Below are 9,903 nucleotides of genomic sequence, written 5' to 3'. Positions count from 1 at the left end.
CCTTTTGAGATTCCACAAATTTCCGCAACATGGCGGACAGAATGCCTCTTGCAGATCATTTCAGCTGCTTTTTTTCTTCTCTCCGCTAAATCTCGGTCACGTACTTGTTTACGGTTCGCCAGAAGCGTTTCACGCCGCATCGAGAGAGGAATCTCGAGGCAATCCCGCGGTTGATGGCGAGCAATCTATCGATTTCTACCACTCCCTTTTTATTTGAAGAGTCCTATCACGGATCGACCCGCCTTTTTTCGAAAGCAGTTTAATTCAAGATGTTCCTTAGCATGATACGAAGCACTTGGCCCGCTTTGGATGGGTCTCAAGTGCCAGAAGGACGTTTGGCATAGGTAAATAATAACGCTGCCCAAAATAAACCCCGCCCCAAATCAAGCTCCCGGGGAAGGGTAATAAGCATCAAAAAATGCGCGTTTCGCACGGCCCAAACCCTGACCTGCCCCTGTGAATTTTGCAGTCTACTCTGCTGATCATGAGGTAACTGTTGCTGGAGCATTTTGTCTCGGATCCGTAAGGTACGTTGCTGCAGTGTGGCAGCAGAGATCGGCAGTTTCGCTGCTCGAGCAATGTGAACAAAGTCGAACGGCGAACGGTCAATGTCTGGGAACCGCGCAGCTGAAAAGATTTTGAGCTGCATGTTGTGGCTACGCTCTTGCATTTTTCTTTGAAGTAACGCCGATTCAGTTCTAATCTTCTGCACAAGGCGCACACTGCAACGAAAAGATGCAGCAACTCCATAAACTGTTTCCCCATTCTCAAGAGATTCAAGGACTTTTCCTTTCTGTGCCAACGATAATCTTTTGCGCTGTGCTTTCGGTTTCGATGAGCTCACGTTTGCCATGATGATGAGCACGGCAGTGCAGATAAGGATGCCGGTGGTGGCTGATACCGCAGATGTCTTCTCGGGGAACAAGCGGCGGCGTGGGTTCTAAGGCTCGCTACAGCTGCATTGCTGGCATATCAAGCGTACAGTTGTACACGTTTCAGAATCGTTGACATGGCCTGAAAAGCGCACTATTGACGTAAATGTACTAACAAAGAGCGCACTATTACGGAGGCCCCCCCTGTACACATCAATCGAGCCCTTGGTCTGTTTTGTGAAAGGCAAAAACAAGAAAGGCAGGCCCTCCTGCGCCACAAATGGAAAAAGAAGCATGACCTGCACTCAACCGTCGCTGAAAAAATACGATATCTCGACAGTTTTTTCATGCATACGAAATATCGTATACAGAACTTTGAAGTGTCATAACTGAGCCGCATCGCCATCTTCGGTGCTGTGCTTCAAGCTATGCCCTCCTTGGATGGCAACAAAAGGCCCTATAGCATTACTTTTAAAGAAAATATCGTGTATCGAAGGCCTCTGGAGGGCATATTGGACATCCGTATTGACCCCAAAACTAGCCTTGTATACGATAATTCGTATATAAGGATTGTCTGTTGTGATGGCAAAGATTGGAAAAAGAGAAGTCCCCATCCATTTCGTTAGGCTCAGATTACTTCTATTTGCTACCGTTGCCTTTAATCTTCATTAGAAAGCGCAATCAAGGACTCACATCTATCTAAACAGGCCAATTGAAGCACATGTTTATCAATTGAAAAGTCTTTTCATCTATTGTTGGTGATGCAAGCGCAATAAACACTGTTCTACGTACGTCTCTTCCTCTTCCTGAGGCTAGTCCTCGCTGACGCTGTGGCTTCCCGGTTTTCATTCTCACTGGGAGGGAGTGACTCAACGTTTAGGCTCGGAATCTCAGGGCGCCTGGCTTCACTCTGATCAGGTGTAGTAGAATGCCGGGACGAATTACCAAACCTGTTTTTGTGGGGACTCGTCGCACGAGGGGTAAGAGTCATTGTATTATGCCAAATATTCCAGCAACTCACTCTCTGTCCTGTATGCGTCTTTGTACATAAATGTACATGACATGTCCCGCGCTTAATACCAGTCCGCCTTCCACGCCATTTGTCCTCATTATGCTTCACATTTCCACACAAAGCACACCACACGTCTTTCCCTGTAGAGCAAGGCGGGTGCTCTTGCACATTAATTCTAAGCTTTCGTCCGCTTTGATGATTGAACCACAACAAACGACACCGCTTCCTCAATAAAGCTTTTCGGGACAACTCCTTCGCGTCTTCATCCCCTATAACTACTGTGACAGTGCCACTGTGATCACCTTTCTCTCCATTTTGTTCGTTCTTTTGTAGGTTGTCTGCATGTTGTAGTAGATCCCCAGATACATCAGCAATAAATCTGCCAACGACTGGCATCGGTTGAGAGCGTCTCTAAATTTATCAAGACCACCAAAAGACGAAGAAGAACAGAGCAAAACTTTGCACCCCAACATTCGCCAAGCAAGAAAAGCATTGACCCCAACCGTCTTCAGAACTTGGGTAACGATTTTTTGCTCCCACTTTAAACTTTGGGTAGAAGCACGCATGTTCGCCCTATACTGCGTTGCCCCATCAATACCTCCTATTTGACTGCCATTCGCACTCCTTAATCTGCCGCCTCCACGCCCTCGTCTCGCTCCTCTTCCACGACCTCTACCTCCACGCCTAACCCCCCTTCCCTCACCAGCAGTTGGAACCCTTTGTCTTTGAACGTCTGTATCAGCGCTTAGGGAGCCTCCTCTTGGCCCGTGCTCTCTCCCTTCACTCACAGCTACGACTGGAGCTGCATCTTCACTGACTTCGGCCATGCCGGTTGAAATGGATTCGATGTCGAATTGTAATCCCGAACATGTGCACGATCGAGCCTACAACTCGATGCTGACGTCAACTCGCCGGCCCTTGAACTCAAGACAGGCACTTTACAGCACGTTTTACAACTTACAGTTGACGGAAGCAGCCAAGACAAGCGAGCGGAAAGACAACTTGGGCTTTCTCTAGCCCCTTTTCAGGGCGTTGTATACGATTTTGCGTACATAACGATAAGGGGTATCATTTTCAGAAATCTCCTACCATACGAATTTTCGTATTTAAGAATAGTAGGGATATACTGTATACAGTCGAGATCCGTTAATTAATGATAACACTTCAGAGCAGTTGTCGACTTCCCCAGTCGAGAAAATTTCCAGCAGTAAAATGCTCTGTTTCAGAATTACAGGGAAGCAAGTGATCACTTCACGGGCCGGCTTGGAGACTAAAGTTGAAGAATTCTGAGCCCTCCACAAGGGGCCATACGGGTACGGCTTGTGGGGCCTGGCTTCATGTCGATTTTAGTGATCACCTGAAATAAGGCAAGCATAATGAAAAGTGTTATTCTTTTCATTACAGCGTGAGAGCTCCTCCCCAAAAAGTGATTTATAATTGTTTTGACAAGCGCAGAGCAGCATGCAGGACAGCAGAAAACTCTGGCTAGTACAGTACCAAGGGTGCCCTTGCAAGGGTGCCCTTGCAAGGGTACCCTTGGTACTGCACAGTACCCAAGGGTAGTGGAAGCATCACGGCTTCCACATACTCTACTGTCCCAATATCGTACAGCATGATGAAAGGCGTGTTGGCTGAACGCTAAACTGTCTGCAGAGTGGAAGACGGCCTAGGAGCGTGCTCTCTTCGAGTGCGTGATCTGCATTTGTCATGGCTCGCTCTCTCACCTCACTTCTTTTCGTTTCTGTTTTTTTTCAAACTCGGCCACCAAATTGCAGATGACTGCGCCCCCATGTAACGGGCGTTGTGCTTTGAACACATCGACGACGTGACTCTGCATGTAGCTCCCAACAAGATTCTGGCTAGCTCGCTGTCGCTGACGGCAACAATCAGCGTCAGAAGCGTTTTCCTTTCTGGGGTCTGACAACAGAGCTACTCCCACTCATTGCATTTGTCCCGTATGTATGCACGCTTAAAATCTTTCAAATCTGATGCCTATATACTTCAGCAGTCTGAGCACCAGTGATACAACTTCAAAGACACTGTTTCTGTTACTTTCCTCACCGGCAATCAGTTATCTCTTTGCAGATCCTGTCAAAGTACCTTGAGTTTTTTTGAGAGTTCCGTCTCTCTTGATAATTCCCGTCAACCCACTTTCGATCGGACCGTTAGTCCTCATGTGAAGACAAAAGTTATTTCCTTTTTTTCTAGAGAACGCCACTTGCCGTTTCACTTCTGTTTTTGCAACTAAAAGGCCATCACCATGGATAAAGCACTCGCTCGTCCATTCTAGCGAAAATGAACTAGCTGATGCACATAAGGTGTTTAAAAGAAGCTGGGCTTACAGTAAGAATTTTCCTTTAGGCCAATTTTATAACTGTGTCATAAAGACATTGTGTACACGTGTAGAGTGCTTTCTATTCAGTTCTAACTTCAGAAAATAAATAAATAAATAAAACGAGTCAACCTTCTATAAAAAAATATAAATCGTGGACATCAAAGTTGAAAAGAAATAAAATTCGCAAATGTTTTGTTAATATAACGCTTGATCGGATAGATATCAGACAACTTTTCTGCTGCATCCTTTAATTCAGTGCCATTGCCCGAATAATGAAATTTCTATACATCGACGAGGAGTTAACAATGGAGGACAGAAACGAAAGAAAAGGAAACATGCTTAAAATCGAGAAAAATATTCAGTATTCAATTGCACCAGTGGTGCCGCACGAGTTGGACCGGGACCGCGGGCGGGGCTTGGTACCGCATCAGCCGACACACTTTTGGTCCGCCCCTCCCCTTCAACATATCAACGATTTCCGCCTGTGCCCCGGCCGCAACACAGTTATCTCTCCCGCCATCAAACCCGGTTTGCTGTCTGTAACCCACTCCGCCGGCCTCTTCCATCCCCCGACCCCCACTTCCCCGCCGCTCCCCCCTCTCCATCCTCCGAGCCGCAAGACGCGGTCTTGCCTGCCTTCCATCTTGCCCTCCCCTTTTGTTGCCTGCACACCCCCAAGACAACAACCACGCTTCTCTACTCGCCCTCCGAATCTTCCAGCCCTGCTATCCGCTTTTTCGACCTATCCTTGCCCCTATTCCCTGACCGTGTTCAGTATTACCCTTACGCATTCACCCTTAGTCTCCATCAAGGACGGTCAGCTGTTTGCTCGAGCTTCGACAGGCTGCCAAGCTTTCATTGAGACAAGCAGCGGTTCTGTCGTTAGCTTTCATTGATACCTAGAATTGTGCTTTCGTGGCTTAGGCAAGAGTTTCCGTCATGATATGACGATTTTTTCTTGCTGGACGTCCCGTGTGATCAAGTTTTCTTCCGATTAGTAGCACTAATTCCTTTGCACGACAATAAGCACCTGGCATTTAGTCTCCTCAGAGGAAATCAACTCTGCAATCGCTCCTATAGTGCGCTTTTTGTCCTTGGCCAGATCTGCTCAACTGTACAGAAGGCTGCAAGGTACCGCTAGTATCTTCGTTGACATTACGTTGATCCCATGGGCACAGGAAAAAAAGGTGCGGGCTCTGGAGATCCTCGAAGCTCTCGTCTAAGCTCTGGATCTCAAGCGCGCGCCAATCTCCCTCCAAAACCTGCCTCTCAGAAGCGAGTTCGGAGGGCTCCGACGTCATCCACCATGCCCCCACCGGCAAATGCTTCTGGAACTAGCCGTGCGACCGGTCAAAAGGGTTGGAGTCGCCGAAGTGCCAGTTGGACGCCTCAAGAAGACGCGAGGTTAGTTGAGCTAGTGAAAAAAGAATCTGCGGTGCCCCCGTCCATCTCTGCGTCTAAGACTTGGAGTCGCGTCGCTTCTCAGTTGACAAATCGCACTGGGAAGCAATGCCGCGAAAGATATCTCAATCAGTTGAAGCCAGGTATCCGTCGGGATCCGTGGTCGCCCGAAGAGGAACGTATTCTTCGTGAAACACATGCGAAGATCGGAAACAAGTGGGTTACAATAGCTCAACAACTTCCTGGCCGTACAGACAATTGCGTGAAGAATCATTGGAATTCCATGCTGCGTAAGCGCCAACGACGTGAGGCTGCTCTTCGAGCCACTGAAGCTGAAGTTGTGGCTACTCTCGGGAGTGCCCAGGGACACAAGTTGCACCATGATTTCAAGAGTGAAGCGGATCTCTCTGTGCATACTGGATATGCCACTCCGTCCGGGGTCTCGTCGTCTTACCACGATCTGCCAACATCTGGTGTACCGAGTCCGTACACTGCTTCATCTCCAATCACTCCAAAACGCGACTCTAAGCTGCAAATATCTACACTAGTCGCACATTCGAGGAAGGAACTACTGACGTGGAGCGTACCATATGTTCAACATGTGAACATCGGACCTGCATTGTACGGCTCGGAAGCAGTGAAAGCGCAGAACGCAAAGCTCCAAATGTCAGCTCCTGTTGCTCGCAACGTTCTTGGAGACAGCGTTCCCCTTCAGACCTCCTCACCTCATCTCTGCGCGAACCGCAGTGCTCCTCTATTCCCTGCTCCTCTGTTCCCTAATGAAGCGAATAGTCCTGTTGTCGCCTCGCCAGGGTGCGGTCTGTCTGGGTCTCCCATGCCGAAGGTGGTGGTACCCTCGCCGATGCGGTCGATGATGTCACCCACTTCTACCGACCAAAGAACTTTAAATAGTCCAGAAACCATTGCAGCTAGAGATGTTCGCATTGCACCACCAGTGCGCCGAAGTTCTCGACTTTTATCGTACGGTTCGAAGAACACTGGCCCTTCTACGCTTCCATGTAAGCCCATGAAAAGCCTCCGAAAAACGAGGATGAGCAGTGGCCTTTTAGGTGACGAGGTTGGCGCTAATCCTCTTGCAGCATTGGCAGCAGCTGCGAGCAGCGTGCCACCCTCACCCTTGACACCAGAGTCTAGATTTAGCGCGACAAGTCGCAGCAGGTCTGTATCTCCTGATCCTCGTCTATGGCAAAGGCGATCCAAAGCTACAGCATGCACCAACAGTGTGAGGGCGGGCTTGCAAATCCAAAAGCCATTGGTGGGAATGAACACAGTATCACGGAGCGGTCCCACCGGTGAAAGGTCACGAAGCGACGATAGCGAATGTCGTCGTGCGGAACACGTGGATGGCAACAAGTGACGTTAAATAAGCGCCATCCTTCAAGAATCTTAAGCGCTCTCGAAGTTGTATACGAAAAAGGAATCTTGTTTTGCGCAGCTACTTCTGAGGTCGCAAAACGTGCCTGTGTCTCGCATTCCTTGGTATTCTGTTTTCTGTCGAAAGGCCTTGATACTAATCGATTTGGACATGTTTAGTAAGCTCACTCTTGATGTATACATTCTTCTCAAGCTGCGTCGAACTGGGCTTAAAGGAGAAAACTCATTTGCGCGTGTGACATTATCTGTGGTTGGGGTGGGGGTTAGTACGTTTGCATTTTTACAGTGTCCGCACTTTATTCGTGGATGTTAAGTGGTGGAGAAAGAGAATAAATTCGATTTAGGGTATGTGCTCATAGCTTGGCAAAGTTGCATTTCGCCTTTCGTAAAGGAAGCGCGAGCCTTGAAAAGGAACAAGCAGTAGTGCTGTTCTAAGGATTATCGTTCGTGAATAAAACGGGAACAAACGCTCTGAGCACATGACGTGCTGGTGCACATGCCTGCGAAGGCAGAGCGTGGGAGGCCGAGAAGACAAACGAATCGCGATCCATGTCCAGATTAAGGACCGAACGGTTCATGCGCTTTTACGAACATGGCGGTTGGAGGATGGTGCGTACCATTCATACCAAGTGGCCAATGAGAGAGAACCGTGCAAATGAATTGCATAGATGCTGCACCTCAATTCTGAAAAGCATCTGGTCATCCATTGGACACAGATCGCTTTTAGTACTTCAAATTCCCCTCATACTTTTGTCCATTCGTGTACAGTACTGTGTACTGTTGTTACAAGTTGTGCTTCACGTGTCCGCGTGTACAAGTCTAGAGGGTCCAGCAATGTCGGTGGCAGTGCAAGGGCAATGCAGCCCAAAGCTTTTGTGAAAGTGCACGAAAGGGCAGTTTGCAGGCCGGTTTGCAAAGGGTGCTGCATAGCCTAGATTTTCAACGGTATTAGCGACCGTTGCGCATACCGGCACAAGCAGTGTCGGTTTAATTGAAAGTTGCCAGACGCAGTGGCTAGTCCAAAGCAATGGACTAATAAGAGGGAGATAGAAATCGAGGAGTAGAGAAAGGCAGAAAAATATAGAGAGCGGCAGCGACGCTCAGGCTGATTGTGCCTTCCCACTGTGTTTGTAGAGTAGTGTTTTCCTTCACCACTGCAGCATCCAAGGATGCCTTCATCCATGGATCTGACAACTGTACTGTTAGGAATGCTGTAAGCCCAGCGCCCAAGAATGCACACTGCGCAGGAAAGGGCGCGCGGGACTTACGCTTGGAGGACAGGGCGAAGCGAAGCGCGCGGCATTGCGTTTGGACGAGGGCGTGCGCGGGCGGGTGGAGCGCGAACCGCAAGCGGAGGACCGCAGGCGCAGGAGCGGGCCAGAGAGAAGGCGGGCAAGGAGATCGTGAACCGCAAGCGGAGGGCTGGGCGCAGGAATGGGCCAAGAGAAGACTGGCGGGCTACGTGCGGGGGTTGCGATCGGGGGTAGTGGTAGTTTATAGCGAGCAGCGGGGAGTACATAAGCGGTAGTTGGGGGCGTAGAAAAAGGGGGAGGCAGGCATCGGGTGGATTTCTCGACGAGGAGCTCAAGTGGACTCTTGAGTTCTTGACGCCTGGCCTCCCGCCGAAAGGAGGTAAAAGATTTTCTCGGCAATCATTGTGTCTCAGGACGAGCCACAACAGTACAGTACTGTAGCCACCGGCTGAACGAATCTGGTGCAGTTCAATACTTTGGAGAAGAAACTGTGCTCATTCCGAGGAGCACCAACAAACTCATCACTGATACTGTACCAAATGCAGTAGTGCAGCACAGGGGAGGACGCCAATTAGTGCCACTTTTGTTAGTGCCACCTTCGGATTAGTGCCGCCCTGAGGCCGGAACACGAAAAACACGACTTGTTCTCTAGCTTCCAACGTGCCTACAGAAAAATTCCAAGGCCCCTCTCAGCGCCGAACACCTTTCGCAGTCAGTAAATGCTATGGTTCCGCTCCCAGATAAGGCAAAAACGATGCGTAGGCGCCTGACCTTATCGCAGAAGCTCTAATTCACCGATCTGTAGGCGAATCGAACGTCGATGAGATCGCGAAATTGTTTGGAAAACTGGAAATTTTGGTTGCAGAATGTGAAGTGTTTGACGCGTTATCGTGCTTCAGGTCGGTAAAGCAGGCGTTTCTAGCTGCAGAACACGACAGAGAACGGACGCGGAGCAGGCAGTGTTCGGAATAGTGCTGATTTTTGGATTCCGCATGGGGCGGCACTAATTGGTAGGGCCTTCTGTATCCGTATGCAGTACAGTACTGTAATGTTGTGCCCGGTCTCCTGGGCACTGTCAAACCAAAACGTTTATTGAATCTGGAGCGGTCGCTGAGAATCCGCTCAGCTACACGGGAATCCACCCGATGCCCACCGCTCGTCGAGAGTCCACTCGACGTCCAGGTCACCTCCTGCTGCCCCCCTTTTTCTCTGTTCCTCCCCGCCGGGCTCCCTTTTATACTACCTACCTTCCCTCGTCACCGCGCCCCCCAAGCCCTGAGTCTTGCACCCACATCCGGTTCCCCGCCTTTCCTTTTGCCTACTGGCCCTTCCCTTCGCCTACTCCCCGCTCCTTTTCCCTTCGTGGTCCCCCTGACATTTTCCTTTCGTCCCCCATGCGCAATTCCCCGTGCGCAATTCCTCGTGCCGGCCCATGCATCAACAGCCGACAAGCCTTCTTTCTCTTCGAAGCAACTGTCGCCCCGCGTTCGAGCCGGCACAGACTGACACGTGTTTAATTTCCCAGCAGTACTGTTGTGGGAACCAGCTCAGACATGCTGGTGTCGCGAGCAATGTAGGAGCAGTTCTGTCCTTGGTGGCAGGTACGGAAGGCACAAAAGCCCGAGTATGCTACTC

The 9,903-nt window shown here is 49.7% G+C and overlaps 5 protein-coding genes; 2 read left to right on the top strand and 3 right to left on the bottom strand.

The window, feature by feature from the left end:
• Positions 1-1,656: 1,656 nt before the first annotated feature.
• CHC_T00001664001 (hypothetical protein) lies at positions 1,657-2,280 on the bottom strand. The gene has a single exon (XM_005712612.1). It carries the CDS (start codon positions 2,278-2,280, stop codon positions 1,657-1,659), a length of 624 nt encoding a protein of 207 aa, XP_005712669.1.
• Positions 2,281-4,491: 2,211 nt separating this feature from the next.
• CHC_T00001663001 (hypothetical protein) lies at positions 4,492-5,115 on the top strand. The gene has a single exon (XM_005712611.1). The coding sequence runs from the start codon at positions 4,492-4,494 to the stop codon at positions 5,113-5,115; it is 624 nt and encodes a 207-aa protein (XP_005712668.1).
• Positions 5,116-5,139: 24 nt separating this feature from the next.
• On the bottom strand, positions 5,140-5,256 carry CHC_T00001662001 (hypothetical protein). Its single transcript, XM_005712610.1, has one exon. The coding sequence runs from the start codon at positions 5,254-5,256 to the stop codon at positions 5,140-5,142; it is 117 nt and encodes a 38-aa protein (XP_005712667.1).
• Positions 5,257-5,265: 9 nt separating this feature from the next.
• Positions 5,266-5,520, bottom strand: CHC_T00001661001 (hypothetical protein). The gene has a single exon (XM_005712609.1). It carries the CDS (start codon positions 5,518-5,520, stop codon positions 5,266-5,268), a length of 255 nt encoding a protein of 84 aa, XP_005712666.1.
• A 5-nt stretch (positions 5,521-5,525) lies between these two features.
• Positions 5,526-7,493, top strand: CHC_T00001660001 (hypothetical protein). XM_005712608.1 is given in 2 exon segments: positions 5,526-6,998; positions 6,999-7,493. 1 exon segment carries the CDS (start codon positions 5,526-5,528, stop codon positions 6,996-6,998), a length of 1,473 nt encoding a protein of 490 aa, XP_005712665.1. The 3' UTR covers positions 6,999-7,493.
• Positions 7,494-9,903: the final 2,410 nt, after the last annotated feature.

This window comes from Chondrus crispus, genomic scaffold (assembly GCF_000350225.1).
Source record: "Chondrus crispus Stackhouse genomic scaffold, scaffold_108, whole genome shotgun sequence".
Lineage (NCBI taxonomy): Eukaryota > Rhodophyta > Florideophyceae > Gigartinales > Gigartinaceae > Chondrus > Chondrus crispus.
This window is presented reverse-complemented; position numbering and strand designations above follow the sequence as displayed.